The sequence below is a fragment of the Lepisosteus platostomus genome, chromosome 1 (genome assembly GCF_059453375.1).
Source record: "Lepisosteus platostomus isolate fLepPlt1 chromosome 1, fLepPlt1.hap1, whole genome shotgun sequence".
In the NCBI taxonomy this organism is placed as follows: domain Eukaryota; kingdom Metazoa; phylum Chordata; class Actinopteri; order Semionotiformes; family Lepisosteidae; genus Lepisosteus; species Lepisosteus platostomus.
In genome coordinates this window covers 59,575,238-59,592,421 of record NC_142611.1, presented here as the reverse complement: position 1 = coordinate 59,592,421, position 17,184 = coordinate 59,575,238, and the positions used below count along the sequence as shown (strand labels likewise).

Below are 17,184 nucleotides of genomic sequence, written 5' to 3'. Positions count from 1 at the left end.
ACTCAAATGTCATGTAAGGGAGTGAAATAATTCCATCCATATATCTATTTTTTAACCACCTCATTCAATTTAGGGTCACATGGGAGCCAGAGCCTATTCCAGCCAGCAAGAAGCACAAGGAGGGATATTCCCTTGTCAGGAAGCCAGTCCATGGCAGGGTACACACATACACACTCTCAAACCTGGACCGATTTTCTCAGAAGTCTATAAACATACCAGTAGGTCTTTGGATTGCTGGGGGAAACTGGAGTACCTGGAATGAAACCAGAGTTACAGGGACTGAACATTGTAACTACACACCGATAGCACCCCAGGTATTAAACTAGTTTTTAATTTTCAAAAGCTACAGTATACTTGGATTATTATTGCTATGCAGAATCATTTGAAGAATGCTATAATGCATTTTATTATTGATTTGTTTGGAAATTATAAAGAAGCAGAACCCTTAAAAATGCATGCCCATAACAATAAGATGAGGAATTTTAGAATTATTAGCATAAGATGTACTTGTGTCTAAATACAGATAGTTTAAAGCCTCTATCTGCAAACTTTTGGATGCCTTTATGTTGAAAGAAACCACAAAATCGTTTTCACCCAGCAGTTTTCTTTGAAAAGGAGAACATGTGTTGATATTTCAGAATGTGTTTGCAGATTAATTGGTTGCCTTATTGACCTAATACCCATAATTATAGCTACATTGTATCTTAATGACATTGCAATAAATTAGGAGAGATGTCTCTTTTTATAAACTAGCTAAGCTGGTGCATATGATAGGTGTTTTATTAATGTAAAAGTAAAATGGTAAAGATGTGACACCAGTTTAAAATAGAGGATTAAACACCCCATCATCTGCTAGGAATTAAAATTAATTGCAGATGATGTGTTGTTTCTGCTTCCATGACACAGGAAGGCTCTAACCTTTAGATATAACCTAATAACCTTTAACCAGGTGGGGCTGCACATTGGTGGTGGTGGAGGGGAGTCCCCATTACCTGTAAAGTGCTTTGAGTGGAGTGTCCAGAAAAGCGCTATAGAAGTGTAAGCAATTATTAATTATAATTATTATTATTAACCTTAAAGGCAGATGAATATTTACTTTAAACAACAGTCGTTCAGTCCTCAGGAAGTCGTTCAGGAAGGCTCACACCTGAAAAAGGCTGCACGTCCGAAACGTTGTGTTTTCTTTCTTCTTTTTTTCACCGTGGAATAAACCGATTACTTGTTCCCTCACAGCATCTAGCTTCTTCTTTGGAGGATAGAGAGTTACAGACAACACTACTTCTGATATGCAGGACTGTGCTGGACTTGCTTCCTAGTTTATTGCCTTTTATGTTTTTGAGGCATTTTAAAGTTTCCTATCTGCCACTTTAAAGAAAAAACTTCAGCATATATGGTTTGGAATGATCAGCACAAATATCCTGTTCCTAGCCCATAACAAATGACCCCTTAGTCCACCCCTGCTCCAGATACAGCATGGGTTAGCTAACTTTTGATTTATCACATTAAACAACTGCTATCCCTGCTCTGGGACTCTCCAACCTGCTTAACTGTCTAGTACCGGAGCCACTTAGCTAGTGTCCTATGCAGGTTATCTGTGTTTAACACCGGATTGTATTGGTTAAGTTGTACAGAATGTTTCATTATCCATATTGGTATAATGAGCATACAGCATACTTTATAACTACAAAATTAATTAACAGATAAAAAAGATTTATCTGCGTTAAGATTGGGTTTTAATACACTGTTATACAGTACATAGCACAGGTGGGAAGCTGCATCAGCATGCGTAGTCTACAAAGGAACAAATAATAGGTTTATTCCATGCTGTAAAGAAAACCCTGAAGAAGGCTTCACAGCCGAAATATTGTGTTTTCTCTCTTCTCTTTTCAGCATGGAATAAACCTATTACTTGTTTCATTGCAGTACATAGCACAGTGAACATTACTATATAGTCATACTGCTATATAATTACGGGTAGTTCAAACCTTATACAGTATACAGTATGAAATGATAGAATTAGATGTTGCTGATGTCTTTATGACTATCTGCTGTATCTATTGAATTAGAAACCCCAATTCAAAAATCCTTTCAAATGGTTCAAGTATCAGTTCTCTAGGCATAAATACCCTGCATCTACAACAGAATTGGATCCTGTGCTTTGAAATACACAAACAAATCAAAGTCATGATAGATGATATGAGATAATTGCTGGTGAACCACAATCTTTTCCGTTCCAAACAAAGGTTTTGAGAAGTATATCACTTTGTCACAGTAAATCACATTAATAGATTAGACATTGATTTTGTTTCATTCAAACACACAAACATTTAAATACAATTTGTATTAGATATTCATTCTTTTCTTTGAGTAAATAAATTATTCCAATATTGTATCTACTGTATATCCAGCCCCAAAGTTGTGTTTATCTTTAGTTTATTGCACATGTAATAACTGTTGAACAGCTCAACATGAGAACAACTTGTCAAAAATATATGACTCATAAGAAGCTGATTACAGCAGTACTCATAACTCTTTTAGTTCAGGATATAAATTTGAATTCAATGCAATGTCCATATACACTAACTGCAGCTATTACTTTTATAGGTTTATTTTGTGTATTTTAAAATGATTCCCTTTATGATTCATATTACACTTCTAGCAGTTAGTTTCTTAACCAATTTTCCTTTCTTCTTCAAATAATTATAAATACCAGGAATTTTAAACATGAAGAGTAAAAGGTGAGTCATTACATACGGTATGAGTACGATAAGTTCATTTGAAGCAAATGTAAACATGAAAAAAGTGACATCAGTTTGTTTGTTGATGTTTTATTGCAATATCCATCAACATTGCATTTAGCTGTGTTCAATACACAAATCTACTGAAAATCTTTGAAATATTATTTGTTTCATTTTCTTTTTTGTCTTTCTCATAAGAATTGATTGCGAGCATTATGATAACTGTATTTATGAAAGGAAAATTGCAGAGTCTTATCTTTCACTGTCTCAATGTGGTACCAAGGGCTACTGAGGCACTTTTTGTTATAATAATAATAATAATAATAATAATAATAATAATAATTGCTTACACTTATATAGGACTTTTCTGGACACTCCACTCAAAGGGGACTCCCCTCCACCACCACCAATGTGTAGCATCCACCTGGATGAAGCAGCAGCAGCCATAGTGCACCAGAAAAGCTCACCACACATCAGCTATTAGTGGGGAGGAGAGCAGAGAAGTGATATGTTTGATAGAATGATAATATAATGTCATATAATATATATAATATAATGATATTATAGAATTATAGCTCAGTTTTCAGTTCTGTCAGTTCATGTTACTGTATATCATGTTTTAATCTTTGCTGTTATAACTGTAGTATAATAAGTGGAGTAATAAGAGAGTAGTGGTAATAATTCTGATGAAACGGATATATCTGAAAACTACTAAAAAGATAAATAAATGTAACATGGAAAGAAACAATTAATTTATCAAGGGATATTTACTTATATGTGCAGTACTTTCAGTGCCAGTAAAAAAAACAAACTAATTGTGGTTTGAGAATACATTTAAAAATAAATATATTGATTGCATAAGTATTCATCCCCCCCCCAAGTCAAAATATGGTGAAAGCATCTTGTCAACAATAACAGCTAAAACTGGTCAAAAGTAAAAAAAATTGGTTGGGGATCATTGATAGACAGCAATTTTCCAGTTACCATGTGTTTTCAAACAGAATAGAGTCAGGTCTTTGACTGGGGCACTCAAGAACATTCATTTGTTAAGCCAGAGGGTAGCTTGGACTTTATACTCTGGGTCATTGTCACGATTGTAGTCCCTCCTCCTTAAGGGCGCTCCGGCTCTTTTCACTTCGGACCTAATTTTGTGCACCTGTCCCTTGTTCTAGCCTCCTTCCCATCCCCCTTAAAAGACAGACACTCAGTCAGTTCCGGGCTCAGCGTCTGATTTCCATATCATGCGAGCCCGGGTCCTGATGCATCTGGCTCCGTCATGTCTTTAAGTCTCTGTTCCTGTTCCCCCTGCCGGTTCCGACCCGGTTCCTGGTTCCTTATGGACCGCCTGGCTTTGGACATTGCCCGTTTTTTGGATTCCCCGTCTGGATTACTTTTGGATTGTTTGCCTCGGCCACACCTCCACCATGCACCAGCGCACCATGGACACCACCCCCTGTCCTCATTCCCGTCTCCTGCATGACTATTTCCCCAGTGTTTCCTCACTTTTCCCCGGATTGTGTTGTCCGCATAGGGTCCAGAAAGAACTGTTTCGTTACGGTCAATGGCCTGCTGAAAGATTAGTTTTTGTCCCAGCTTTAGCTTTTAAGCAGACTGAAGCAGGTTTGCCTTTGCTTTGCTTTTTTCCATCTGAATACTTTTACAATCCACTTTATGTAAGTTAACACATAACAACATCTTACAAGTACACATGTTTTATTAACAGACACCCTTCCCAAAATTGAGATGTTTCACAACAATGATGCTTAAATTACAATGCACAAGGCTACAGTCCTCACCAAAATAGAGAACACTGAACATTCTATACAGTAATGGATGAAACCACAATACTGACAATGACATGTCATACTGTTCACAATGTCAGAATGGTCTTGGATTCCTGCTTTCTGTATTTCTTGAGTAGAAACATTAGTAGCTCATCAAAAGTCACATATTGTTTCATGTTATGTGTCTTCCAATCTAATTTCATAGGTGCTTGCCTAGGTTCGTTTCTAGAGATTGCTGCTGTGTCAAGCCAAGGTACTCTAACACTCTGTGGCCCATCTTAGATGATGTTCACCCCATTTGTTTTGTGCTGTGATCTATAAAGAAGAAATACAGACAGCAATATATGTAAAATTAGAATATGAGTTGATCATGTTGCTGAGCTCCCTTGAGCTCATTATTAAAAGGCTGAATACATTCTGTTTCAATACTATGGGACATTCTTAATAGTAGGACTACATTGTTTTCATCATGCTGTGTCTGTCTCTTTCTGGGACATTGGAGGAACTATGGAGCTTCTATACCTGTGTTTGGCGATCCTGAAGTTTCATCAAAACTTTTTCTCACTGACACTGACAAATTGCCAGATGTATCTGACGCCCACGGCACTCTGTCTCAGCTTTCATCTTCAAGCCTGTACCTGTCTTCTGACTCTGAGATCAAATGCCCTGAGAAATCTAGCTACTAAAAAGACATAATAGTAAATGTATTTTGGCCATCTTTTCGCATTTTCTTATCATCATATTTATCAAAATATGTCTCTAATACATATATCATAGAAAATAATGTAGTATAATTAAGTTAAAACATAACTTTACATTTAATTTAGAAATCAATGAACCAACATAATAATATATACTTACAGTATGTCACTGTAAACATACTGTAATGTATAATACCATTTTATTGTAGGTTTGTGTAAACTTGATATCCTTATTATTCTGTATTCTCCATATTTTGCATAATTAACGGTGACTGAAAAATATTTTCCCTCAGCCATAAACATGTAGAAGAACATAGTTTAATAATTACAAATATGTTTTTCACAAGCTTAAGTCAGTTTATTTTCTTTTAAGAAGTGAAAAATAAAAAAATACTGAAATAATATAATTCATCGTGATCTATCTTTGGAGACAATTTGAAGATGATATATGCATCTGAAAAATATAATGTGCGATATTACTCAAAACATTCTCTTGAAATTAAGTGATATATATTGAAAGAATAAAAATATTTTGTTAAACTTTTCTGATCATTTTACAAATGTATCACTTACAACTTGGGTACGAGAATAATGCTGCCAGTGCTCACATAATAAAAGTTACATTTAATTCCCATCTATTCATCACTTATATACTCTAAGTTCTGACACCCAGATGATCATACATTTATTTTGTGTTAAATTGATGGATACATGTTTACATTTTTTCACCCATGAAGTTTGAATTGTTGTAAGCATGTCCTTCACTTTCAGAGTGAAAAGCCCTTCTATTAGATTCTTTAAATGCCTCTAAGAAGTAACAAATACCAGGAACATCAGAAGGAAAGTTTGGTGGCAGATCCTGCCTTGTCCTGGGTATAAAGATGAAACCGGGGTGGTCTTTTAACAGCCTGAAAGAAAAAATTAAAATGTTAGTAATAAGATATTCAGCAAAGCAGCAAAGGATACTTAATTCATGCTTCATAAGACAAAGGCTGTGCGAAGATTCATGTTTTTTTCTGGTCAGATGACTAGTACTGAATGTATCACTTCTATTTTCCAGCCTACAAATTAGCAATTAAAATGTCAATGTAATGAACCACATCTGACATTTTAACTATGAATTAAGTGATAATGAACTATGAGTGGATCTGGTACTTGCTTTATCCAAGTCTAGTGCTGCAAGGTGTGACAGATTCTTTATTAATGATCTGGATCATCACAACTTAATTCAGTTCTGAACACCTGGGATACAGACTCTGACTTTCTATTACAAAACTTTAGAACTGTGCAGACACATTTTGTCATTTTGTAATGTGGCCCCTATAATCTTTCCAGAAAACTGGAAAATACTTGCACCATTTTAATATGGCCTAAGTCAAAATGGAACAGATGTTGAATAATTGAAGAAATCCAGAGGCTGGTGGATTTATTTTCAGCGCCACCTAACCAGACATTTTTTCACTGTTATGAAGTTTTAAAGGCTTACTGTAAATGAGAAGAGGGCTTTGTATTCTGGACAGATTCCATAAGAGCACATTTTGTGTGCAAACATAAGCATACAATAGCTGGCATTTATCATTACTTGTGCACCAAGATCATCAAAACTTGATATGTTAAGAGTGCAGAATCACATTTGTATCTGTTTGTGGACTGCAGATACAATATTTAAAATTCTATACCTGTATGTTGTTGGGCTAACATTAATTCGTCTGGGAAGACTGCAGGATTCAAATTTATTTGCCAATGTGACATTGTTACCAAATAGACAGTAACGAGGCATCTTGACTCCAACCACTCCAGCAAGAACAGAGCCAGAATGTAGTCCTATTCGCATCTGAAAACACAAACACATGTACTTTGGCTGGGGAATGAAAACAATTAAATCTGATGGATGCTTGAGTTTATCTTTTGTAGAATCAAATTTAAGTGGTTTACCTGGACAGTCATGAAGAAATGCAACAAAGACAGGAATAAATATAATAAACTACTGATACTTTTAATTATTAAAATGGTTTTGCTACAAATTTACTGAAAGCTTTCACATCACTCCTTCACATACTCTGGCCATTACTGTATGTCACACAACAATTGCACCACTACCTATTATTGCCTGCTCAGTTATTGTCATCTACTACAGTATATTTTGTGCTGCATGTACAGTATTCTTCTTTTTCCCTCTGCTGCTAATATAGTGGAAGACTATAAAGATTTCAAAGATAGTTTTACCACTTTTGAATATGGTAATAAACTCAAATAAACTCAAATAAATATAATTATAATTGGTATAATTGTAATATAAAAACTATGAATACATGTAAAAGCAGGAGTCTCGCATGAACCAAGATGTCTCTAACACCCATTTAAAACTTCTGACCAACAAACTCCAAACCTGGCAAACATTATAGTTATCATACAAGTATCAGCTGATGCACAATTGTTGTTATGCAAACCAATGGATGCAAATTATGTTCTGACATCTGCCTCTGTCTTAGGAAACACTGTACTCATTGACTTGAAACTTGGCAAAGTTCATCACTAACAACAACAGCTTTTTGATTTGCACCTCTCAAGTTGCTGTAACAATTTTCTTGCTAACACTGGGTCATCAGCATCTTTGCATTACATGTGAATTGTGGCCTATAATGCAAACTCTTCCAATTTAAGACGGTTTAACTAGTTAGCTCCAAACGTAGAAGATATCACTCTAGTAGAAATAGAATGGAAACTGCTTGTTATAGTCTAATTTCAGTTTAGTTTACTACTACAGTATTTTAGTGTAGTTTTGGGGTTTCCAATACTCTTGTAGGTTACAAAGTGACCTTCTAGTGAAACACTTCCCACATGTGTAGTATGTTAAAGAGATTGAAGAAATATTCTTCACCAACAACTTCAGATGCAGTTTTCTTTCTTATGAGGGTGTTTATTAGTTTGTGTTATCAAGCAACAAATCTATAGTATATTCTATTCAGATTTTGTATGATTTTTGTATGTTAAAAGCCTATGATGAAGAACTAATTTTTGTATTCCATTCTAATGAAATACAAAAAATATAGCTTCATAATGCTCTAACCTTTACCGGACTGCATTAATGCATTAATTATATTACTTTTATAAGTTTATTGATATATATATATTGTTTTTTATGTTTATGAAACAATAAAATAAATGCTTGATTTGTTTTAATATTTTAAATCAGTGATCAAGAAATCCCAGATGTAATATGCCTATTCAGCTTTTAAATTGTAAGGCAAATTATTTTTCCATCAGTTGAAGAAATTGTTATAGTCCACAAAATATTGAGCTACTGGTTTAATGCATCTATCAGCTGTTTTATGTACATACTTCACACAATACTGCGGCATGTACTAAGGCACAAAAGCTGAGTGTGCTACTTGTCACAAAAAACAAAATGCCTCTAGGTGATTATCTTAACTATATATATATTTTTAAAAAGCATTTTTTTCAGGGAAAGAATACTGTACATGTACCATACACATCAAAAATGGCAATCGCGATCTGGACACAAAAAATGACTTCCAAAATGATTAAATCACTGATAAGCATGATTATAGCGTCTACCCTTCCAAACAGATCAACTGCAAATTAATGTTTCTGACAAAATATTATATTAGGAGAAACACACCATACAGTAGTTGTTGTGCATTTTAAAGAAATGATTTCTTACACTGACCTTGATGGGCTCCCCAGTGGGAGTCAGTACCTCATCTGATAGCTCCATCATCTTCAGTGCCATCAGTGCAATCTGAACAGCATGAGTCTGGCTTTCTTTATGCAGTCCGCCAGCCACACAGTAGGCATCCCCAATAGTCTCTACCTAAAATTAATGGAAAACACAGTTTTTGAAGTGTGAAAACTTTATTATTATCAAATGGCAAACACTTCAGCTGAATCCTTTAACTTCTTTTCACAAATAGAAGCTTAGAATGCTAAAAAATAAAAATGCTGTAATTCTAATTTTGAAAGCAACTGTATTAGACAGTTCTAGATTATTTTATTACTTCTTTTAAATCATGAAGAATATCCCTGTTCTGATCCAAGCCATAAGGACATTCATTCTCCTGAGATGACCTCCCATACTTTGGTTCTTTAAGTAATCCAGATAATTAATTCAACCCTCCCTCCTTCTTACCCCTTAACGTTTTTACAGTAGTTCAAACACAATTTAAAGTGGAGAAGAGGCATGATTCACATATTGTAGTGAGCTTTACTAGGATAAATTGGTTTAAGAAAACTATAATATGACTGTAAAGACGTACAGTAGTTGACTTAACCACCTCCATCCCCCCTTTTTAAAGAAAGTGCAAGAGCAAAGAGGCGATGGAGGCAGGGATGTGATATTTATTAATAAGGAAGGAAGAAAGGGGTGAGATTAAGGTTTGACCTCCTTCTGATTATTTGTTTAAAATTCCATTTACCGTGTTAATAGAAAACCCCAAATCACCACATAATGAATTGTCCATGCTACGCTGTTATCTGCGGCCTTTTTTATGTTTTAACATTGTTTTGACTACAGTACATGAAGCTAAAAGGTGTAACATTATGATTTTTTTTCAGACACAGAGTAATGGTTGAAAAGTCACAAGCACAGAAACAGATGCAGTCCACATAAACCAATACAACTGAATAAATATTAAAATAATATTAGATAATAGAGTTGTTACCCAACAAACTACTGTTATGAGAAAACAACTTCTATTTAGAGTAACTCAACATTAAGTAAATAATATTATTTACATTTAAAAGCATTGCCTATGTTTAATTTTCCTCTTCCTTCTCTTATTGTATCAGACAAAATTTATTCAAACCTCTTCATACAAGAATTTAAATACAGTTGTTGCCCTAGATGATTCAACATTACACATGCCTGGAGAACGCTCACAGCTGAAATTCTTTCTACTTTTCATCATAGAATTAACCTTTGCTTGTTCCATTAAACTCAATGAACTGATAACATTGAGACTAGACACGCACGGTTGTAAAGTTCAGCATTTTTGTTAAGATTACTTCTGTGACCTCTGTATTCTATCTTCTAACAATCAATGATTGAAAAATCTGTTGTTTTGACTCATGATTTTAATTTAGTGTTATGCAACATTTGTGATTTTGCCTAACCTACGTCATTTTACATGCAGTACATTTTCAGGTCAGCTAGAAATGCACACTTGCAGTCACATGAAAGATTAGGCTTTTTTCCAATAACATTTTGCAGATCTTTAGTGGAAAGTGGATCGAGTTTATTTTTATGCTTCATGGCCTTTTGCACAAGGAACTACACAGAACACACCAGGATTAGCAAGGACAAAACTAAAATCTGTCTGAAGAGGGTGATCTTGCTCAGTTAATTCCTTTGGAATTATTATGTTTATATTAATAATGTAAACATAATAATAATTGTTAATATTTTTAGTAATTATCAGGAACATTAAAGTGCTGATTTAAAAGTATATTGTTCTGTTTACTCACATATTTTACCACATATGTTTACCACATATACAGGTACATGGTATTGTATAAGAGTGCAGCATTAATCAGTCAATTGTGTTGTTTAAATTTATAACAGTTCAGTATGAGTATCACTTTTCTGTTAATTTCCACTTTCCAATTTCTTGCCCCCATGAACTTTTATCAAACATTGTGTACCACAGGACATTCTTAAAATTATGTCAGTACAGAAGGCCTATATATTGAAAATAAATATATTTGGAATTTTTTTTAGTCCAAATAAAGAACTAAACAAAATAATGTGCAACATTCCTACTCTTACTTTGTTTACACTATGTATCATTTTTAAAGATTCACTTGAAGAACATTACCATCATATTCTAATTTATTTAGCATAATAATTCTCTTTTTCAAAGTTTGTGTTTTCATTGGTACACTGTACTCAGCTAAGAAAGCATAACATTTCAGTAATTGAAGAAAGCTTTTAAAACACTACCGTTCCTTTCCTAACATTTGGTAACTCTTTTACTTCTAAGTAAAATTCTGTATAGTACGGTGTAGCACTTTCCTTCAGAGAAGAAACTGTACAACAATACGGGACCAAAGTTAACACACCTTGTAGATATCCAGCTCTCCACAGTAGAAATCAAATCTAGTATAAAGTTCATTCAGCATAGTCACAACCTGCATAGGTGTGCATTTGGAGCAGGTTGCTGTGAAACCCACAATGTCTGAGAAAAGGATGGTGACATTGTCAAATTTCTTGGCTTGGACTTGCTGCCCTTGCCAAAGCTGCTGGGCAACTGCTCCTGGAAATATTGTAAACAGCAGATCGACCGTCTTCTTCTTCTCTTCCTCTAATGCCCGGTGAGCCTGCTCAAGGGCTGCCTTCGCCTTTCCCAGTCTTTTCTTCAAGCCATCCTGGGCTTTTGCTTGTTCACCCACCAGAACCACATCCCTTAGTGCATTATGGATCGGAATGTCAGACAGGTATAATCCACGGCCAGTGAGCTCTTCTAGTTTGTCCACACAGGGGGAACCCAAAAACAAAATGATATTTGACTCAGTAATGTAGATCATCTGACCTTTAAGATCCATTGCCATAAGCTTCAAAGAGGTAAACAGAAAACAAATGATAATTATTAGTTGCCATTACCATTTACAAAACACTAAAACATGAGCTCTATGTCTATGACTGATAATAAAATCTAAATATTACAGATAATACAAACAAAAATTATCTAATTATAAAATACATTATATATAAGATGTTATATAAGCAAAGGAGTTCATGTTTATATGTAATTTATTGTTAAGCTGTAAGATAAGCTTTCAATGCCTTCAATACCATACTTAGGGTTTAATAGTATTTTTAAATTGGAAATATTAAAATAATTTTTGCTAAACAGCGATTATCATACCACTATGAATTCAAAATTACAAAATGCCAGTTTTATAGACAATATATAAAGTAGATATATAATAGTTAGAGGAATATATTATTTTTTTAATGGAATTTGCTTTTATAGATGGCAGTTTAGAAAAAAAACTTAGAAACCAAACATTTGAACCCTTGTATCAAAGCAAACAAGATAAGTCTTATCTGTTCCAGATAAGAATATTCACTTACTAGATTCTTTTGCTAACATGAATGAATAATGCACATTGTATCGCTGAATATAATACTGTATTTTAATACAATGTGTGGTGCAGAACCATTAAATAATTTTTATCATCTTTAGATTAAGGTCAAGGTTTAAAACAGAAGACAGAAGACACGTAACCATTTCTTGCTTATTGTTCAGTGGTCATCCTGGCAATCTGACAATCATTTCTAGAGCCAAATGTGTTTGACAGCACTGTCTTTATCAAAAATAAGGAATGTAAGTTATGTATAGAATTGTGTGAACTAATACATATGAATAAATATGTTCTGGGTCTCACATTCCTCTCTGAAGTGTAGGTAAATGTTTCGTTATTATATTTGTTAATAAATTAAAAGTAATTTTATGTTGTGTTACATAGGAGTTTTTGCATTTCATAGTGCAACAGGACAAGGGCCCCATCTGTTCACTACATTGCCAGCAGTATCCCACATTAAAACTCTGTTATGGGGGCCATCATTTGTAATGGTTTTGACATATTGGGCTGTATTTTACAGTACATTTTTTTAAAAAACAAGCAGTTGCTTTTTATGTTAACTTTTACTGAAGAGTGATGCTCTCATCTCTGCAAAAGGAGATTTTTTTCCTTGTATTTTTACTGAAGTGTGCTCCTAACTGTGTTTCAGCTCTATACAATGCCTCTTTTTATGGGGAAGTTTACTGTAACAAATGAGATACTGAAATGTACAGTACATCAATAACTGAAACACACAGAAATACTCAGAACCCATCTGGGATTGAACTAACTCCAAACACTACAAACAGAGCCTGTGTAGTATTAGCTATAAAAAATGTTAAAATAGTTTGCATATGCTACTTTGTGTCTTCCATACTCCCCAGGATGAGAAACACTAAGGTATGCACTGCCTGCATACACCACTATATTATGTACACTATTATAAACACCCTGATGCCAAGTTTTCCAATTGTATGTTCAAAGGCTTCTTGATGTTCCATAATCAAAATGTGTTAAAAATGAAGTAATTAGCTAAAATATAGTGTTGATAGAAGGAGCGTGTTAAACTCTTGTTGCATTCAAAAGACATTGTTATCATTATGAAGTTTTCAAGAAGTATTTTCCTTAATCAAAAGCTCATGAGTCTGGGAAGGAGAGGACACTTTTTGACAGCTGCCACAGATCCTATCTAAGTCTGAGATATTGCCTTTGACCAACCAAACTTGTTGGTTACTACTGAATGTATACAACGTTTTTTATGGAAAATTCCACATGTCCAAAACATAATCTAAAATGCAATTCACAGAGGTAACAGCAATGGTTTCTAATTTGCTTTTTTATCTGAGCTGTACACATTTTAGTTGTGACTTACATATGAATACCGCAGCCATCTTGTGCTAACTGTCTAATTTAAATTGGGTTTACAAATGCAAAGCCGAACACACAAACATTTGAATTAGAACACTTCATAAAGTAAAATAAATGCATTACCTTGGGTGTGCTGTCAGCACTCGTGGTTCCTTGTTTTATTCTTACAATGAATTGGGTGTTTAACATGGTTAAAATTCCCTGGAAAGTGCAACTTATAAGCGGAGACGCAATGATGAAATACTCATCAAATTTTGCCTTCTTTTGGACATCTTTTTTGTTTAAACATCTCCTCAGGCCATCTCCAATTTGTAATAAAATCATGTCTTGATCAAACAAAACATGAAATGGAAATGTCTGACAGAACAGTGACATAGGTACATCAACTGAGGATGTCTTCATTGGACTAGGAGTTAAACTCTTTGTGTTTTTGACAGCAACAGTATAAAGTAAATAGGGCTGATGGTGAACCTCAAGAGCGCTCTCTCTGCTGCAGTGCTGATCCATGACAATTTCCACATCCATTTTATACAGCAAACTGGCAGCTGCTTTAATTATTCCTGGGAAGAATAATTCAGTTGCTTTGTTAGGATGAAAATAGTACACAGTCAAAAGTCCTGGGTCTTTGTCCAAGCACAGTATTGAGGCATTTGCTGCAGTTTCTGCATTTTGAAATGTACTTTGCTTCAGCAGGACATTAAAACTGTTCAGAAAGTCATGAAGAGCTCCCCCAACAACACCTAAAATATGCTCATCTTCCTCGTAGCATGTTTTAAACACCTCTACGCCGAATGAAACTTTTATTGTATCCATGGGTATACCTGAAAAGATTTATATGAGAGTTAAATTGTAAAAGAAAAATAATATAAGGAAATATAATAACAATAATAACATCCTTCAATAGTAAGTTTAAAAAAGATAGTATAATATACCTGATTTCATTGAGTAGCTCTTAATTGTCTCTATGAAGACCTCTGTATTTCCAAAGTTCCTGATAGCTCCTTGGCACATATCTGAATAAACAGTAGTTGGGCTACAGAAACAAAGGTAACAATTTAAAGCAGCTAATAATGAACAAAGCACACTACTAATGTCTATCCTTTAAGAAAAAAACAATTATTGTTCATCTTACAAAACAGATGTTCTGAAAATCTTATGATTATAGTCTGCTTCACTAAAGACTCTTTTGACCCACAACCCAGCAGCAAATTTGGCTGCAAAATTATGAGATTCATCAGTGCTATTAATTAGAACAAAAAACCTTTCTAAAAGAAATAGTTTTTTAATTTGTGATGGGTCTGTAATTAAATTTTTACGTTTAAGTTGGGCCTACATCAGTTTTGGTACACAGATACACTTTTTTCTATTAAACATATGTACAGTATATTATGCAACAGTGCACAGAAATTAAAATCCATAAACTACAAATTAGTATTTACATGTGCAAATCAAACCTACTGTCATTGTATCTTGTTAAATGAATGTTATGTCAAGGATGACAAAATATTTTATTTTTAGATAAAAAATGTCAGATACTTTTCTAATTGATATCTAATATTAACATCAGTGTAGGAGTTACTGGACTGGAACACATTTTGCTCAAAATGACTTTACACTTTCTCTTTACAAATCGCTGGGGCACTATAATTTTATAGTGAACAATTTGGGAAATTTGCACATAATACAAAAATAACCCTGTAAAGAAAATGCATAAAATATTGAATAAAATAACGTTTTTTTAAAATAATTTACTCTCATTCAGTAAAATGTTCATTTTGCAATTCAGAACTTACATATAAAATGTCTTTGTAATGAAAGGGGTTAGATCAATTTAGATTTTTCTGTTGCGACTGTACATTGATTAACATTACTGTTCTTAATTCTGGTTAACAGTAGTACTAAAACCATATTCTAGATTATTGTCAGGTTCTTTGTTCTAATGCTGTGTTGATTTTGTTTTAGGATAAAAAAACTGTTAAAAAGCATAGATACAAATATTCTATTAAACCCAATCAGACTAAATGTTATGTTATTTATATTATTTTTGTTTTCTTACCACATTAAGTCTAATGTATGCCGTTTAATCATCCTCAGAAAGGCAGTTTGCAGTCTCTGGTTCTATAAAATGGTAAGAAATTGAAGAAGGTTAATCAAAATTCTGCTCCATCACTGTGCATGAGAAAAATATTTACAGCTGTTTAAGTGAAATAAATGGAAATCACAACCTCATATACACTTAAATCACATAACGAATAAGGTAAAAAACAAGCTGATCAATTACACATTTCCATACTAATGCAAGTTTAGAACACCCCTGCAATAATTAGATCAACTACTGCATCAATGAAAAAAAAAACACTTGTCAGCAGGTCATTATCAGTACACTCTAAGAATTTGTAATAACATTAATCTGTTTATATAATGAGATCATTTTAAAATAAAATTAAGGAAAAACAATCATATGCATTTTACTGAAAGCGGTTATCTGGAAAGAAAATCATATGTAATTGCGGATCATTTATATTTATACTTAAGAAATGGTAGCTCACTACACGTAAGGTTGACAAATATAAGCACGATAATAAGATTAAATAGTGCATTATACTTATTTACCTCTGGACACACTAATTTGCGAATGCTTTCACCTAGTGTATGCAGATTAACTTTGCTCTTGCTCGTCTTGCGCTGGGGTTGTATCCTGGGCACAGTCCCACACATCTCTTTTGATATTGGTAATGCAACATCTGCCTGGTTAGCACCAGTGCATTCTTCAAAATCACCAGGTCCTTCGTTTTTCACCAACATGGAGAATGGACACTCTCCAGAAATTTTTAGGTCTTTTAATTTTGCACAGAACATCCTGATAACACTGTGAGATTCCTTTCCCACTTTCTAAAATACAAATGTCTTTATTGTCCAAGAAACATTCTGCTCCCATGTGCAGCAAAGCGAATTCTTTAATGAAATCATGTCCAATGAAACACAGTTACGGGAACAGAAAGAAAAGTAAAAGGTTGCTGTAAAGCCTTCCTTTCCTCTATTTCATGTGAAGAACATCAGCGCCAACATCCAAATATAATATTCATAGAAAGTTACAAGGGCAAGCGATAGGTATATAAAAAGCTATCAGCATTAGCCAATGAAATGCGACAGGAGATACTCGTTTGGGCCAATCAATGAACGGGTGGGCTTGGCCTTTTCTGAAATAAAACAAGCAGTAGAAAGAAAGCGATGAACCGAAAGAAGTATTGGGACTGTTGAGCACTGTGAAACAGTTACGCTTGTAATTGCTGAAAACCTGCAATTAGTAGTCGGCTACCAGATGAAACCTAGCCTTTTTTCTGGTGTATATATATGAAAATCCACATACCAAATGGTGTACTTACAAACAGCAGTCTCAGGTATGGCAATGGTAATGACAGGTTCACTCCACCTCATCAACGCGGTTAACAGCTCATTCAATATACCTTCGTCTCTAGTGTGTTCTACTAAGGCTGACCATTTATTTTC

At 34.1% G+C, this 17,184-nt stretch overlaps 1 protein-coding gene across 2 annotated transcripts; it reads right to left on the bottom strand.

Moving 5' to 3' along the window:
* Positions 1 to 4,434: 4,434 nt before the first annotated feature.
* On the bottom strand, positions 4,435 to 16,742 carry gucy1a1 (guanylate cyclase 1 soluble subunit alpha 1). 2 transcript variants are annotated; one of them, XM_088633244.1, is made up of 8 exons: positions 16,288 to 16,742; positions 15,731 to 15,792; positions 14,607 to 14,707; positions 13,798 to 14,495; positions 11,302 to 11,793; positions 8,915 to 9,058; positions 6,903 to 7,057; positions 4,435 to 6,131 (listed from the first exon to the last, which is right to left on the bottom strand). In XM_088633244.1, exons 1-8 carry the CDS (start codon positions 16,531 to 16,533, stop codon positions 5,939 to 5,941), a joined length of 2,091 nt encoding a protein of 696 aa, XP_088489370.1. In that variant the 5' UTR covers positions 16,534 to 16,742; the 3' UTR covers positions 4,435 to 5,938. The 2 variants fall into 2 exon arrangements, with proteins under 2 accessions (XP_088489370.1, XP_088489371.1); XM_088633245.1 differs by having other exon boundaries at positions 16,320 to 16,405.
* Positions 16,743 to 17,184: the final 442 nt, after the last annotated feature.

Coding starts and splice junctions, on each gene's coding strand:
- gucy1a1 (XM_088633244.1), bottom strand. CDS start 16,533: ATGTTCTGTGCAAAATTAAAAGACCTAAAAATTTCTGGAGAGTGTCCA. Junction 15,793..16,287: donor GCAAATTAGTGTGTCCAGAG/GTAAATAAGTAT, acceptor ACCATTTTATAG/AACCAGAGACTGCAAACTGC. Junction 14,496..14,606: donor GAGCTACTCAATGAAATCAG/GTATATTATACT, acceptor AAATCTTTTCAG/GTATACCCATGGATACAATA.